General features: G+C 41.8%; 1 protein-coding gene and 1 non-coding gene across 2 annotated transcripts in view; both read right to left on the bottom strand.

Annotated features, from left to right (window-relative positions):
* hmcn1 (hemicentin 1) overlaps positions 1-17,539 on the bottom strand; it is a 99,933-nt gene that overhangs the window by 57,124 nt on the left and 25,270 nt on the right. The window contains exons 2-11 of the mRNA XM_026146195.2: positions 16,913-16,983; positions 15,425-15,583; positions 15,216-15,338; positions 13,468-13,639; positions 11,438-11,544; positions 7,404-7,524; positions 7,000-7,263; positions 6,747-6,891; positions 6,039-6,160; positions 1,453-1,722 (exon numbers count right to left, since the gene is read on the bottom strand). Of these exons, the coding sequence (XP_026001980.2) occupies positions 1,453-1,722; positions 6,039-6,160; positions 6,747-6,891; positions 7,000-7,263; positions 7,404-7,524; positions 11,438-11,544; positions 13,468-13,639; positions 15,216-15,338; positions 15,425-15,583; positions 16,913-16,983 (1,554 nt within the window). The remainder of the gene's footprint in view (positions 1-1,452; positions 1,723-6,038; positions 6,161-6,746; positions 6,892-6,999; positions 7,264-7,403; positions 7,525-11,437; positions 11,545-13,467; positions 13,640-15,215; positions 15,339-15,424; positions 15,584-16,912; positions 16,984-17,539) is intronic.
* Positions 12,261-12,342, bottom strand: trnas-aga (transfer RNA serine (anticodon AGA)). Its single transcript has one exon. It is a non-coding gene; the product is annotated as a tRNA-Ser (tRNA).

Below are 17,539 nucleotides of genomic sequence, written 5' to 3'. Positions count from 1 at the left end.
TATTGTAAGTCACAACTCACAAAGCTGGACACACGAACACTTCGCCCACATATTTCTTTATCTCTGTCCTCCAACGACTAAACAACCACAAAGCGACGACTGCTACACAGCTGTGGAAAGAAGTCATTAAAAGCCCTATTTTTGGCTGGAAACTTTGTCTGACAAGAACCGTTTGAATAAGGCTTAAAAACAACACTCGGATGGTGTGACATGTTGCCATTTAAACAGGTAATTTGTGGAGACACAACAGAAAAATCAAAAGAAGAAAAGACATTTTAAATTAAGGCAGACGGCACAGACACACTCCCAAGTTCCACTGTGCAGCGTCCAAGTGTTGTAAGCTGTCAGCAGACTTGGCTTACTTCAAAGTGAGACTAATCACTAGGATGGGTCTGTACAGGAGTAATTAGGAAACCCCCAGGGCCTGCTAACAGCTGTTTGGTTTTTTTTACAGAGAAAATAATATGCAAAAAAAGAAAGAAAGAAGCAAAAGGAGTAAAACAAATAGCAATAAACAGGTTAAAATAAACTAGTGACAAAAAACAAGCAGGTGGAGATATTAAAGAAAAGAGAAAAAGTATCCAGTTAAACAGTTTTTGGGTCAACTGTGTAGGTCGTCACTCAGTGAGACGAGCCAAATGACAGAGTTCCTCTCAAAACCTGCCTGAAGCGCCGGCTTCAAATATTCACTTAGAAAGACAACAATTTGCTCTGAGGTAAGATCACAAGAACACTTTAAATTTAGGTCTAGAAAATAAAAGCCACTTTGAGTAAACGGCTCTCCTTCTCATTTAAAAAGAGAAGAACGCCAATTTGTCTTCTTTTAAAACCACTGAAGCCCAAGAAGTAAAGCATGCGGAGAGATTTAGGCTAACATCGTGCAGCATATGGATTTTGAATTTTCTTCTTCTCTGGTCGTATAGCCAAGCAAACACAGGATGTTCATCTGGACAGATTGAATTAAGGAAAGAAAATAAGAAAAATTCTTCACTCATTCAGACTTCCTCAATTCCTTTCTCAAATGTTTCTGGCTGAGATCCTGTGCTAATAAGTGGATTTTAGCAGCTGTACCGCATCACTGTTTCCTGCCCAGGTGCTGGCAGACGCTCTGTGGAGCTGGCCAGATAGATAGCAGCACTCTTTCATCCATGCAACAGTGTTCCCGACTCATGTCAGTGAAGCGTTAGGAACACGACTATAAGTCCGGAGATGGAAAACTCTACTTCAGTGTTGCCTGAGAGTCAACCATAAATAATTTTCACACATCTCATAAAGCGAAAGAGTGAAATATGGGGAGCAGGGGAGGGAAGGGAGGCAGGGGCACTTAAGAGACATATATTTTAGAAAAGTGGTTGTGTTCGCTGAGAATTGCAGGTGCAGGTACAAAGCCACACAGACCATCAGCAGGTTAAAACCTAAGAACACACAAAGACATAAACACACGCTCCTCACCTTGTACAGTGAGGTAGAGCCGCTCTGCAGTCACCCCTCCCTCATTTACAGCGTGACACTCGTACCAGCCAGAATGATCCGGGGTTACGGCGGACACCTGCAGCGAAAGGTTGGCGAGGACGTTCACGCGTGGGTCCAGACGGGCGTCTTGGCCTCCTCTCAACCAGGTGAGGTTGAAGCTGACGGTGCTAACGACGTGGCAGGTGAGGACGGCCCGGGAGCCCGGGGAGGCAGTTACGTTACCCTGGACTGTGACGGCTGGAGGGGGCTCTGTGTGAGTGTGAGAGCAGGATGAACGAAGGTTGTTGGCAGCAATCGAAAAAACGTGACATCATAGAATAAACAGCAGTTCAGAGCAAGTGGTTACTTTCTTTGTGACACTTACGTAAGTAGCGACAAAAAGAATCCAATCATGGAAACTGCCCTGACTTTTTTGGAGTCAAGTTTTTTAACCTAAATTTTCTGCACGTGCACAAACTAAGAGTTATTGGTCGACTGGTCAGAAGCTGTGAAACACACAAATGTTTGCAAACAACCAAACAACCAAACGAGATATGAGTTACAGATCAGACAGATAGACCAAAACTACAGAAATTCATATATTTCTAACGGTCAAATAATACAGGATGTACACGTGTATTGTTCTTAGCCTCTGGAAATGTATTCCTTGATGTCCTCACACGCCTGAGCAATAATTTATTGTTTGCCTGTTTACAACATTTGCTCAGTCTGATTTTCTTCTGAAATAGGTTTTTTGTTATCTTTTGAAGCACTCGCACATCAAATGATGTCCAAAGTTTGTCAGATCTTATATCCACCAAACTTGCCTGTTGTCCGTCTTTTGTCGCGTCATCATGTCAAAAACAGAAATCGTGTGAGCCTTGCCGTGTCATCAATCATTTTCTCAGTGTGGAACCACAGCTAAGTAGAGAAAAGGGTAATAAAAGGAAAAGTAGAAAAGAAATGGAAGATGTGGCGGTGGAAGCTTTGGCTCTGATAAAGGGAGGATGCTGGGGATTTCAGAATAGCTCTCTGGGATTAGGATGACATAAGTTTGGCAGCAGGGGCGGTATTATGTGTTTGCATGTGTATAAAAAACAGGGCCCTGTCATCCTGTTCAGAGTATAGCTGGCTCACTAACAAAGGTTGGACTTGTGGCTGAGAGGGGATTTATTTCATGAAATTTTAGGGACATCATAAAAGGCAACAGTTAGCCGCACTGAGCTACCTCCGCAACTTTGAACTGTAAACACAGCAGGTCAGTCAGCGCAATGAGTTACGCTCATATATTACACAGGACCCTGTCTGGCTTCTTCTTTTGCTCTTCTGTTTCACAAAGCGTCTTTCAACCTTCTCCACCCAGCTTGGCAATAATCATGCAGATGAAGCTCTGTGAATTCCACAGAGACGAAAGTTTCTTGGAAAGAAAAAACTGGACAAAAAAAGATGGAATGAATTCAGACTCATGTGTGTTTGTTTCTGGTATCTTACGACAGGACAGGTTGTGTCTGAAAAATAAAAACTCTGCAGAGAAATTTGGAAACATAATTTTTATTTTGCCCAGTGGTGAGACTAAACATATACAGTGGGGCAAAAAAGTATTTAGTCAGCCACCGATTGTGCAAGTTCCCCCACCTAAAATGATGACAGAGGTCAGTAATTTGCACCAGAGGTACACTTCAACTGTGAGAGACAGAATGTGAAAAAAAAATCCATGAATCCACATGGTAGGATTTGTAAAGAATTTATTGGTAAATCAGGGTGGAAAATAAGTATTTGGTCAATAACAAAAATACAACTCAATACTTTGTAACATAACCTTTGTTGGCAATAACAGAGGTCAAACGTTTACTATAGGTCTTTACCAGGTTTGCACACACAGTAGCTGGTATTTTGGCCCATTCCTCCATGCAGATCTTCTCGAGAGCAGTGATGTTTTGGGGCTGTCGCCGAGCAACACGGACTTTCAACTCCCGCCACAGATTTTCTATGGGGTTGAGGTCTGGAGACTGGCTAGGCCACTCCAGGACTTTCAAATGCTTCTTACGGAGCCACTCCTTTGTTGCCCGGGCGGTGTGTTTTGGATCATTGTCATGTTGGAAGACCCAGCCTCGTTTCATCTTCAAAGTTCTCACTGATGGAAGGAGGTTTTGGCTCAAAATCTCACGATACATGGCCCCATTCATTCTGTCCTTAACACGGATCAGTCGTCCTGTCCCCTTGGCAGAAAAACAGCCCCATAGCATGATGTTTCCACCCCCATGCGTCACAGTAGGTATGGTGTTCTTGGGATGCAACTCAGTATTCTTCTTCCTCCAAACACGACGAGTTGAGTTTATACCAAAAAGTTCTACTTTGGTTTCATCTGACCACATGACATTCTCCCAATCCTCTGCTGTATCATCCATGTGCTCTCTGGCAAACTTCAGACGGGCCTGGACATGCACTGGCTTCAGCAGCGGAACACGTCTGGCACTGCGGGATTTGATTCCCTGCCGTTGTAGTGTGTTACTGATGGTGACCTTTGTTACTTTGGTCCCAGCTCTCTGCAGGTCATTCACCAGGTCCCCCCGTGTGGTTCTGGGATCTTTGCTCACCGTTCTCATGATCATTTTGACCCCACGGGATGAGATCTTGCGTGGAGCCCCAGATCGAGGGAGATTATCAGTGGTCTTGTATGTCTTCCATTTTCTGATGATTGCTCCCACAGTTGATTTTTTCACACCAAGCTGCTTGCCTATTGTAGATTCACTCTTCCCAGTCTGGTGCAGGTCTACAATACTTTTCCTGGTGTCCTTCGAAAGCTCTTTGGTCTTGGCCATGGCGGAGTTTGGAGTCTGACTGTTTGAGGCTGTGGACAGGTGTCTTTTATACAGATGATGAGTTCAAACAGGTGCCATTCATACAGGTAACGAGTGGGGGACAGAAAAGCTTCTTACAGAAGACGTTACAGGTCTGTGAGAGCCAGAGATTTTCCATGTTTGAGGTGACCAAATACTTATTTTCCACCCTGATTTACGAATAAATTCTTTACAAATCCTACCATGTGAATTCATGGATTTTTTTTTCACATTCTGTCTCTCACAGTTGAAGTGTACCTCTGGTGCAAATTACTGACCTCTGTCATCATTTTAAGTGGGGGAACTTGCACAATCGGTGGCTGACTAAATACTTTTTTGCCCCACTGTAAATCACTGTATGATCCCTTCTGGTTCTGTCCTTGCTCAGGGCTTAGAGTGATAAAATTATCATCCAAAAAATGATTTACGTGATCTTTTTTCTCGTTGTGGATAACAGTCAGTTTCTGTGGCTCAGCTGCTTTATCAAAACTGTGCATCCAAGTCAGTGACCAAACCAAACCATCAGTGGGATGTTTTTTTCCTTGAACATCCTGCAGCTTAATTGCAGCTTTATGTTTTCTCATCTTACACTGTAGCCACAGCTCATTTCTTTACAAATGACTCACAAAAACCATACCATAGGCTCCATTACAAACCTGCACTGAGGCATGGATTACAGCATCATGTTTTACGCTCCATTAAGTTACATTAATCTTGCCATCGTGCAGTGTCTCTGCATGGGCTCGACTGCAGGAGAAACTATAAACTTTAGCCCATGTTGACTGCGACATAGATTCCAGCCATAGGTCCATAGCTTTTGTGTGTGTGCATGTGTGCATTCATATCTTTGTGGGGACCAAAATCCCAGTCCTAATCAGTTTGAAGGCATTTTTGAGACTAAAAATGTGGCTCTGTTAGGGTTACAATTAGGTTATGGTTAGGTTTAGGGTAAGGGTTAGGGTTAGGGCATGGGGCTAGGGAAAGCATTATGTCAATTAGATGTCCCCACAAGATATGAATACCCAACATGTGTGTGTGTGTAAACCTGCTAAGCATGACATATACCTGCTGCTCCATTTCACTCAGTAATAACGTGTTGTTTTCTAAACATTGCCCTGCCAGCAGATCGATCAGACTTCATTTACATCTGTTGACAGTCTAATGCTCCCCAGCCTGCAAGCGTTCCTGGCCAGCAGCCATGGCTCATTTAATGTAGTGATGGAGGGTAGCTCACTAATAATTACAATAACAATAACACAGCAACACAAATTCTGAGAATTACTTTAACTTAGTTTATCATTTTGTTTTATTGTCATGCCTCTCCCACACTGCTAGAGGTAGTTTATACTTGCATTAGACAACAACTAGCTTACAGGCAATAAAAGCTGGCCCGGATTAACCATCTCTCGCTTCCACCTTGGTTCGACTCTCTTTTGTGTTTGTGTTGTGAATTCTCTTTTGTTTAAACAAAAATCTTCTAGGTTCTCATTATTTGTCACACATCTAAAGCAAATTTGTGAAAATTGGAGGCTTGTCCGTGATTTGTGCCTGAGATCTCTGACGGTGAGCCCAAAAGATCCCGGACGAGCCCCCATTTATGTTACTTCTATAATTTGTAATCCATAACATGAACTAGAGACTCAGATCATAGTTTTTAAAAACAAAAGTCTTATTTAAACGACTAGAAAACGTTAAATGTTTTGGAGCTGGTGTTTCATGATTTTTGTGCAATAAACTTTTGTTTACCTGATACATCCAGAAAGGTCCGAGCTCGCCCTGTTCCAGCGCTGCTGATGGCAATGCACTCGTAGTAACCCTCGTCCTTTAGAGTTACCTCGGCTATTTCCCATAATGCACTGTCAGACTCACTAGAATGACAGAGTCACAGGAAATTTGTGAAAAAGTGTTAACGACCAGCAGATTTACTTTATTTTTTGCTTTTTAAGAATCCTTTTGGTACTCTATCAACTCATCTCTGTAAAATTTAACTGAATTTAATCTCGAGATGGAAACAAAATATAATAGTTTTACATCCTCCAGCATGTCCATTATAATACATCTGTTGAGGACATTATACCTTTTCTTACAAAGCCTGGAAATGTAGTAACAATTAAAGACATTAACCATAACCAACAAGCCACACATAGCCAAAATGATTCATAAAAACACCCTGAAGGTGTTTAGGTCTTTAACGCTTGCCCCAATAAAGATGACTTTTCAGAGGTCACCTGTCCCTTAATGACCAGTTTTGAGATCTGAGTAAGCATATGGTCTGGCAAACATTAGAATAAATTTAGGGTTTTTTCATAGGTTGCAGAAAAGAGCATGACTCCAAATATAAACGACAACAGATTGAAAAATCAGTCTTCTTTGAATCACAGTGGTCCTAAGCAGAATGTGTTAATCTTAACACTTAATAGATGATATTATATTATTTTGACAGCTGCTGCTCACCTGAAAAGTTGGTCCACCCCAAGTCTTCCTCCATCCCTGCTGAAGCGCAGTGTGAAAGGGATGAAACTCTCTACCTGGCATTTGATTATCCCTCTCTGGAGGTAGTAACCATGAGTTTTGGCTGGCATCAGCACCTTAGGAGCATCTAACGGGAAGATAAAGAAGCAAATGAAGTCAGGAAAATTAATAAGCAAATTGGTAGGAAACCTTTTATATATCCATCTAAATATGATTAATAATATGCATCACTGACCAGGTACAATATTGGAGAAGGAAACACTCGAGACTCTCTGGAACAAGAAACCGTCGCGGTCATATCCTGTCACTCGCAGGAAGAAGGCCTCGTTGGGTGGTATGAACTCTGTGATGTTCCAGAGGTTGTACGGTTGACGGTCCGGGTAGTACCGGATTGGCAAAGTTTTGATCACTGTGCCAGAGATAGACAGGAGCTCCAGCCTGTCAGGTCGAGCAGGAGGAGAGAGTCCAGTGGTGTTCAGAAGGATATGGGTGGGAATACCTGGAAAATCAATATGTGTTGTGTCCTCATGTGGAATATTCTGACATCTCAAAAGATGAAAGCAAAAAACCAGCAAGTACAAAACAAACAAACATCACATCCTGTTGTTTCCAAAGTTTTTAAATGTTTCCTTTACCGACCTTGAACTGGCCTACTGGATGTCTTTTTAAAGTCCATGGTGGCTTTCCTGGAAAACCCAGCTCGGAAGTCGATGGTACTGAGACCTGAGATACGGACTGAGTGCCTTCCTTCACTTGCGGTCTGTATTAAAAAGGTAGAAGTGTTTTAGGTCCATTTGTTTACCAGATACTGTCTTTGAGGTACCAAGAATTCTTAATGGATAAACCTTTATTCTTAAATTTCAGATGTTTGATCCAAGCTGATCCTTAATGGCGATATGATTTATAGCAGCGGTCCCCAACCCCCGGGCCACGGATCGGTACTGGATCTGTTTGGTACTGGGCCGCGAGAGTTGAAGCTCGGGTGTGAAATTTATGGTTAACAGGGATTTTATCGTTTTTATCTTTAACTCGGTTTGCCTGGGTCTTTTCCTGTGTGTTATGAATACATTTGGTACTGGTACTGGTTTTATTTTGTTGTATTTATCCGTGACGCCTTAAAGGCAGGTCCGTAAAAATATTATTGGACATAAACTGGTCCGTGACGCAAAAAAGGTTGGGGAGCGCTGATTTATAGGAATCACCAAAAGGCTGTTATAGTTAACTAAAACGAAACTAAAACATTTTAGGCTTTTGAAAAATATAAAACGACTAAAACTAATTATTGAATTTGGAAAACCTGATCAGCTGATCAGAACTCATGAAACTATAATAGCTCAGATTCAAACAAATGAAGAGGGCGTGGGTCATCAAAGGCAGTGCTGAGTGGTGTAAATGACAGACACAGCATTGGGAAGAGTCTTTTGTATGCCAACAATCCCCCACATGTACAGACACGCCACTGACAAAGCCACTGCTAACAGCCTAATATCTTACATCTCAATCGGGAGATGACCTATTTGGTCTAAGAATCACTTTAAACACAACGACTATAATCAGAGAGCAGGTAATTGCTCATGTGGTCCTCATCATGTGGAGGTGATTTGAAGCTTTGAAAAATAGAGACAGAGTAATTACAATGAAGTATATGTTGGTGAGAGGTGGAAACCCCTCACCTAAGGTGAAACACGCCGGTGGTGTCACAGACACTGAGTCACAGGGCAAAACAAGGCACGCAAACCTAAACTGTCATTTGCAATTGCCTGAAATCAAAGAGAGTTTGTGATTTTGCTGCATTTATTAATGACTACGTTCTATCTGACGTACAGTAAAGAGAAAACTACCAAATAGGATAGTGCAGAGCTTGCAGGCAAAGATGAGCACAATTATGAAACTATAGGTGAAATTGCTCAGATAATGAGGGGATTTGGTTCAGCCTCAAAGGCTAATGCCTGCATTAAACCCACCCTACTGGCTGCCACAGCATTACACTTGGTCTTTAGTTGGTTGTAACTGAGGGGATAATTAGGAGAGAGGTTCTTCAAAGGTCACTCCTTTAGAAAAGGCAAAGAACAGTGAGTGCAATTAAAACCACTCCCATTTCCCAATTTCACACCCACCCATACAGACTGACCTGTCCAGGCCTGAATACACCAGCGCTTAGCTGAATCAGATCTGTGCTGAGACATTTATTTGTTTTCTGGAGAATCACTGATTGGATTCGTACGCAGAGCTTTAATTGTTTTTTTTATTGGTTACGACTTTAATTCATTGAAAAACTAAAGCAAATGTGCAGAGACTGAAGAAGTCGTTGGGTGAGTGACATTAAAAACAACGTTCACATGAACAGAACCAACTCTCTGGGATTTCCTTACCTTAAGCATGCATCTATACAAAAAACAGTATAATTTGAGCGTATGCCTTTGTTGCATCCTATAATTTCTTAGTAGCTGCATCTGGTTATAATGTCAGTTTATTTTCTTTGTGCGAGTCCTGTGATATACTGCAAGCAAATGAGTCAGAATGACTTTAATGAAACACCAATTTAGGAAAAAAGTGCCTGGGGAGGCTTTAAGCTATTTTACATGCTTTTCAAATTAAAACTTTATCATTCCTATCATGGGTTACAAAATTCTGTAAACACACTCTTCAAAGTAAGCATATGGAAAGTCTGCACTGTAATTCATATCCCTAGATCCCTTTTTTGTGCAGTAGATATGTGGTGCTGACAGACAGCTGTACCACAGAGCTCTAATGCTGGAGCTCCTTACTGCTGGTGATGGCTTTAGATATATCTCTAGACATATAAATTAAAGCATTTTAGCTTAGGGTTAGCCACTTGTGAATGACAGCGACCTCACAGTTTGATTACCTTATGTGCGTACAGAGGTGGCGAAGTTTGCTTTTAGTGCAAACTGAATTTTTTTACAGTATGTGTACATGATCTTACCTTACAGTGAAATAATTAAATTCAATTAAACAAAATTGAGATTAATGTTGCAAGAATTATGTGAAGAAGCAGGTGCTGATAATTGGGTGAACCTGGCTTCAACACATCACTACTTTATCCAATTAAAGTCAGATTAAAATGGATCAAATTCCTTTTCACACAAAAATCTGTGGTCTGGGTGTTACACTGGGATGTCATGGGCCATTAGCGTTACAGAAACCCAGCATGGTAGAATAGCTAAATCCCCCTCAAGTATTTATTCACATTTCTTTGGGTGCCCTGGGAAATACAGCTACAGATGACAAGGAGATATGTATGTCTAAAAGCCTGTTAGAGTGATGTGGGGAAAAGCCACTTTCCGAAAGGAAAAACAAGATGTTTTGGGAGTTTAAGCTGAGCAGCGGATCCCTGAGTCTCTGAGGGAGAGAATTAGAGGACTAAATGTGTTGGGGAGGGGAGAAGGACGGAAAGAGGAAGGAATATTCAGTAAGTGACAGAAAGGGAGTGAATGATAGAGTCGGGAAGGGGGCAGCAGCAGAGGCGACTGGATGACATGATTAAGACAGAAAGTTGCTGTCTCTCTTTTTTTGGTGTCTGTTTATATCCATCAGCACTTCTATAAACACAGATCACATTGGATGAGTTAAGTCAGCACAGAACTCAAAGCTTCCTGAGAGCTTTTTAAGCAGATATAAAACAGAACACTACAGATGATTCACCTTAGCGCATATTTCAATCTCAGAGTTTCACTTACCAGTACCCCCAGTAGAGAAAAACAAATATAAGCAACATATTAAAACCTGGAAAGGTTCACGAGAGGTAATTCTGTGTATCAGGGAGTGTTTTCTCTGTCACACAGAAGGAATAAGGAAACAATCTGAAAAGAGACAGACCCCAGCAGTGGCTTAACCTGTGGGTTAGCTGCAGATACAGCTGGAAAGGACTCGTTTTAATTTCTATTTTGCCTAAAAAACAAAAGAAAGAACTACAAAATAGAAGCATCGTATATACTGTGGAATATCATGTAATATAAAAGCCAGAGAGAGTAATATCGCACCAACATGTAGAAAAAGCTACAGCAATACAAATGTTCCACCCATTAATGCTCTCTCATCGCTCATATGCACCTCCCAGAGTTTGATGAACACTTTTTTATTAGAGGAAGCGCTGAGTCGACATTTTTTCCACACACGCAACAAAAATCTAACTCTATGCAGAGATGAGTGCACCACCGGGGGCCTCAGAGGCAACACTGACACAACGCCGACAAATCATTCAGGTTAACAAAATCCAAAACATCTGGCTTTGACAGCAGCAGTGACAACGTGTGACAGCTGGGTGCCAAGATTAGACAGGAGCAGAGCTTTGAATGTTAAACATTGTCTCGATCCTCAGTGTTGCTTTAAAATCCATCTCAGGGCTCACGTGTGTTTTTCTGATCATGCTTTGATTCACTGGGAATCCGAGATGCCTTCACCAGACAGCGTGCATGTCAAATTGATTACATATCATTGTATCTCAGCATGCTGATATATTACTGCAGTAATTCAAGTTTTGAACCTTCTTCAAGGCCACGGCTCCCTCCTGGGGTCTACGTTGTTACCTCGTTTCAAGGCTACACCACTCAACTATTTGCAGTAAGCGGTCTTAAAAGCAGTCCAGCGATGGTAGTTGTTAGCAGGCTGTTATTTTACACACATTTTCTGCTAAAGAATGAATTGTTTACCTTGATAGACCACATCCCAGGCTGTGGATCCTTGATGTTGACAACTTTGGCAGAGTTGGGAATGTGCAAAAGCTCAGTGAGGCCATCACTCTTCCCCACAAGCTTCCCTGGAGGAACATAGACATGGACCGTGAGATAATTATTTACCTTTTCTACAGCTTTGAATTATACAACCTAATTCTTAACTCTTGCTGCTGGATGGATGCACGTCTTATAAATCATCCAAGATGTCTTTGATACATTAGCCAAGATACTGTAATTAAAACATGTGCGCAATGTATGCATCCCAGATGTTGCTGCAGTCTTTACTATGGCAGACAGAAAAGAAGACGCTTTCGAACACTGTAGTTAAGTTACTATATTATATGTTCCTACGTGTTAGTATCGTCTAGTTGCTGTTTTAGATAATTAGTCCTTTTTTTAAATTGTTGTTTTCAATTTAGGATTTCTGTTTTGATCTATGTATTACTCTAGCATCATGTGACTGGTTTCTATATTTACTCTATTCTAGCTTTTAGTCCTGGTTTATTACTACCAGTAGGTGTAGTAGTAGTCTTCCCAGATCTCAGTGGGACCTGAAACCTTTGCCACTGAAACTGTTACGTCCAGATGAACAGAGATTTTTGAGATTCCCTTACCTGGATGACTGAGCATGCATTAAGACGTAAGTTTATGCTTTGGTCCCTCAGTTAGTATTCATATTTGCAGTATTCTCTTTTGATTATGTGATTATCCCTTCATGTCTTCTCAGAAAATCAGCGACTACAGCCTGTCAGGGTTGGTTTGCTCTTTAACTGTCTGACGGCTGAGAAAAGCATTGTGTCGTTGTCGGCAGGATTCGAACCTGCGCGGGGAGACCCCAATGGATTTCTAGTCCATCGCCTTAACCACTCGGCCACGACAACTCTTGTGAGATCTGAGCTGACGCTCGTCTGTTCTGCTGACTCTGCTATCTGCACCGTGTGTGCGCGCCACATGGGACACCGACACCTGTCACTTCACTGTAGCTTCTCTCTGGCTTCTGGCAAAGCTAGAAAGCAGAGTGTGTATTTTACATACTGCACATAGAGAAATCTCCTCTAAATTCCAGAGAAACTAAAAAAAGAAACAACGCTGATTTTGGAGGCTCTGTCACGGTTTCATTTCAAACTGTGGTTTTGGGATCTTGTCAAAATTGACACAATTATGAACATGGATAGGGATAACTGATAAGAATTTAGCGACTCCGATTTTCTTATTGATATCACAACCATCCCTAACCGGCAGTAAAGAAATTAGATTCATGCGACTTAAATGCATGCTGTGGGTCAAATGTTTGTGCATGTTTGTTGTGGTATTTCCCCTCTTTGCTCTTTGGAGTCGTTAATTTTGATCCACCGTGCAATATCATCTGGAAAGCTTCATTTTTCTGCATGACAGTGATCCCAAACACACTACCAGAGCAGTTAAAGCATCCCCGGATAGAGAGAAAAACACACACACACACACTATGGAAAACTAACAGTCATGGACTGGTCTCCCCAGAACCCAGATCTCAACATACTGGAGCCGTGTGGGATCAGACAGGCAAAGGAAGAAAGGCAGTCGACATCCAAAGAAGAACTCTGAATGTGCTTTAAGAAGCCTAAACTATTCCTGAAGACTACTGAAAGAAACAGGAGCGCTTGCCTAAGAGAGTTCAGCCAGTGTTGAAGAACAAGTGGCCATAGAAAATATTTGTTTTCGAGTTCATCAGAGTTGTACAAACTCTAGTTTTGCTTTCTATATTGTATTTGCATACATGGCTGCACATGTTACAACAGCTCTGCACTTATTTCACTTGCTCTTATATAAGAAACGAGCAATGACTCAGTACTTTTGCACAATATTGAATGCTGTACAAATTTAGCTATTATTCATTATTCATCATTTTAAATGAATGAATACATAATTTATACACATTTTAGTGAATTCTATAAACAATGCAAAAAATACATCAAAAACGAAGCTTTTTAGGAAACATGTTGACATGTGGTTTACATTCATCATACCCTGGGGGTTCTTGATCTCAATGTCAGGTGCCGGGCCACTGAGTGCCACGGTGACTTCCTTGAGACTGGGGTCAAAGGGCATCTGCCACGTGTTGCTGACTCCAGTGAAATGATCAGTGGACAACAGGTGGACCTTTGAGGACTGCACTGCCTCCTCCACCCATTTAAGAACCTACAGCGATGGAAAGGAAATGTGAAGAATGCGTAAGTTACACATATATGGTGTATAGTTTTGGGACCCTGAATCTGTATTCAAACACCTGACAAAATATAATGGAGACTTAAGTGATATAGAAAACTAACACACAAACTGCATACAAGGTCAGCTTCCCAACACGTGAACGCTTTGATCTGGAAGTTTCTAACGATGCTCCGTGTCCTGCCTCCTTCCTCTGAGTCTCTGTGGAGAACTCAAGCCATACTGTGTGTGACCCACATGTCTCGCTATCCAGGACATGTGATGGAACATGCGCTTGTGAGAGCGTTCATCTCAAAAAGGCCTTAGGAAAATGATGACTGCATGGGGAAGCATTATCTGATTGAAATTTAGTCTTGTTGCCTCATTTTTACCTCTCCAGTAAGCATGTTGTCATTTCTTTTTGCACCACAGCAGGCGAAACTGATTTACAATGGTTTATGTTTCCTAACTGGGCGGATTGAGATGCCTGAAGTTTAACTGACTTTGATCTATGACGATGATCGAATGTTTTCACTACTCCCAACCGGGGCGGAGTCTGGCTCTCGTCCTCGCGTGTCCTCGATCACTGATAATTACTCACCTGCCATCCATCGCCGACGATTACTCCTGCTCTACTTAAGGCCTCAGTGGAGTCTGATTCTTCGCTGGATTGTTGCGCTAATCTCCGTCAGTATAACCCAGCTTGCCTAGTGATTTCCTAGTGCTTCTTTCTAACATCAGCTTCTCTCCCTGTGTACAGAATTCCCTGGACCCTTGCCTGTTTCCCTTCCTCGTGGATCCCGAGTGGATGACAGTGAGTGAGCTTGGACAAGACTGGATTGTGGGTTGTTGTGAGTCACTGGCTGTGTGAAGAGGAGCTTGGATCTTCCCTGGACCTTTCCCTGCCTGCCCCGGGCCCGCTGTTTCCCTCCCAGCACTGTATATATGTATATATTTCACCTGGTGTCATCCTTGTAAATAAACCATCTTTTGACTTTTACCCAGCGTGAGTCCTGCGACTGAGTCCTGCCCTCGAAACCATGACAGCTAGTTAGAAACCACTTTACTCGTTCATTCCTCTGCACACCTCCAGACCAGAATGCATTTGATGTTGACAAAAAATGCTGCTCACAAGCCAAGAAAGAAAAATGAAGCATTTCTGAATTTTAATATGAAACTGCTTAAAATCTATACGTCTCAGTTCCCTAGCAGGGGATCTTATCTTACAGTAGTAAAACAGCAATACCATTTAAAGCTCAGGCTTCGAGTCGTTTCTACATCCAAGACTGATGATTTACATTTCTTGGAAAAGTTAAAAAGAGCTACGGTACACATCAATCAACTAAATGTTTCCTGCACACTTGATCTGGAGACCAGATCGAGCGTGGGCATAGCGAAATACACGAGGAGGCTGTAAAACCTTCTGCTGCCATTTTATTTACAGTACACAGCTTAGGAACAAAACCTGTGATGAGTTTAAATGATTCGATCACTACGACCAAATTACCTCTTGAAACCACAAATGGTTTGAAACCTGAATGCTTGTACGTGCTAAAAAGTTTCCTCTCACCTCATTGACCTGTTTCTTATCTAGATGGAAGACCTGCCCAGAGCTTGTAGAGGCAATCTCCTCGTATACTTTGTAACCAATGTGAGTCCTGTCGTCACAGTCTCCGGTCAACACAAACACCACCTACAGACAAGGTAAGAAAAACATGGTCACTTTGAATCTGAGCTCGTTGATATTACTGAGTGTAGAAAGAAAAAGAAAATCCAAACCTGTGACTGTTTCTGCTGAATGAGCTGCAGGACCTCGTGGGTGAGCTTATAATCTTTAGAGCGCGCGTCAGTGAAGACATAGATATACGATCCGGGCAAGGAGATCTCCAAGGCAATCTTAATGGCACCGATGCTCATCTCCGGACAGTCTCCTCCTCCCTGAGAGAAAAAAAGGCAGCCATCAAAAACTAGTTTATGAGTTTAAGTATCCTAAGTGTGAGTGAGTGAACCTCCAACAGAGCTTTAAATGCGTTTAAATGAGATTTATGGCAAAACGTTTGCTTGATTTGGACTCTATATGCAGTGAAACTGGCCACTAGCCACACTGTGTGGAATATATGTCTTGAAAAAAATCCAAAGCACTGATAAAATCTAGTGACTGTAGCTCTACAATCTAGAATATAGTGAAAGACACATCAAATAGAAAATATGCAGGGGAATGTATGAATGCTCATTCTGTCCTTTCCACTCTTCTCTCTGGCTTGTCGGTGGGGTCAAACATAAATATTCTCTGCTGCATTCCAGCAGACACATTACTGTCTGTCTGTCTGTCTGTCTCCAGGGTTCAGTACCAAGCTAGGATGCATAACCCCCAAGAGTAACATCTGGAACGGAGTGAGCCACAGTGGGGGGATTTGGGTGGTAGGTAAAGAGACAGGACTCCTCTTACTCCTCTGAACTCCACCATCTCCCCTCTGGACAATGTTGCACTCCCACATTCCCCCACTGTCCCAAACACTAAGGCTAAGCCAAACCCCAGCGCATGTCGGTTCTTGAAGTGTGGCCTGACTTTTTCTCCCTTCTGAAACACAACTGCCTTCGTGACAGACATTTTTCAATTTTAAGAAAAATATCAATTCCAAAGAGTATATTTTCCACGCTCTTTGGCCAAAGCCTCTTCAGGAGTTGTGCAGGTGAAGAGGTGAGGGGAAGAAAAACAGACTCAGGAATGAAACAGCAAGAGAGAGGAAACTGGATCCCTTCCATGCTATGCGCTCGCACACCAGATTAACAATAGGACATGCCAAGGATGCACAGACACTCGCCAAAGTCTTTCTTCAAAGGGCCTCTGAATGGTACTCATCTTCCCTTTTGTACCAAACTAATTACAGAAATATGCAGAGCTTGCTGTCCATCCATTGTATGTTTTTGTTTATGCATTTCTTTGTAATGACAGGGGAGGTAAAAATGGGGTGAAGTTTCGGGGCTTTTGTGCATCAAAGTCAGCAAACGATCATTTAATTTAATAGGTGCATGGCCCCAGTTACATGAAGGATAGGCATCCGCTTAAGATGAAAACACTAATTGAAGCTCTTTCATCATCCGATGTTGTATGAATGATAAAATTTCTTAATAAGCTCAGCAAGTTGTTCTACCAGCAGATCAGACATGAGCAAAGCCTGCTGCCTTTATCAAAGCCAGATGACCCGAGCATCCAGGCTTCAGCCTCGGTTTCCTTAGACTGATAGATGTGAACTCTGAACCCACCTGAACGTACAGCTCTCTCAGCTCATACTGGAACTTCTTTGGGTCTGTTGTGATTGTAACGGGTCCAATCTCTGCAAACACAAAAGAAGCTGTGTGATTAATAGGGCCACAGGCTCAAGTTTGATGATTAACTGAAAGCATTTTTATTTCGTAAACTCTGCTCTGGGGCCAAATGTTAGCTTTGGCAAGAGCTTGCGGATGTCCAGATAAAAATGTCACAATTTAAAACGCAGTGAGGAAATAAAAGCTATTTAACTAACCGAGGAAGGGAAAGAAGGAAATGTGAAGAAGATACAGATCGATAATAGAAAAGGTAAATGAAGATCGAACGAACAGTGTTTCAAAACACAGATCAGATTCATACAAAGGTTTTTAAAAACTGAAGAAATTCTAATACAGACAGTATGTAATCAAAACAGTTGAAGCAGTATTGTTACAATTTCACAGGATTTATTCATTCTACCATTTTTGGTTTGCAAGCAAAGAGAAATCATACAAAAAATACTGTGAGTAACCAAGTATTAAAGAAGAGGCTTGCTCATCATATTTGGACTCTATTAACAGTTGTGGTCAGAAGTTTGCAAACATCCATCATGGGTGTGACAATTTTTAATGATTTCTTTGAAC

The sequence above is a fragment of the Astatotilapia calliptera genome, chromosome 17 (assembly GCF_964374335.1).
Source record: "Astatotilapia calliptera chromosome 17, fAstCal68.1, whole genome shotgun sequence".
NCBI classification, from domain to species: Eukaryota; Metazoa; Chordata; class Actinopteri; order Cichliformes; family Cichlidae; genus Astatotilapia; species Astatotilapia calliptera.
Note: the sequence above shows the minus strand (reverse complement) of the source record. Positions and strands in the feature narration are given on the sequence as shown.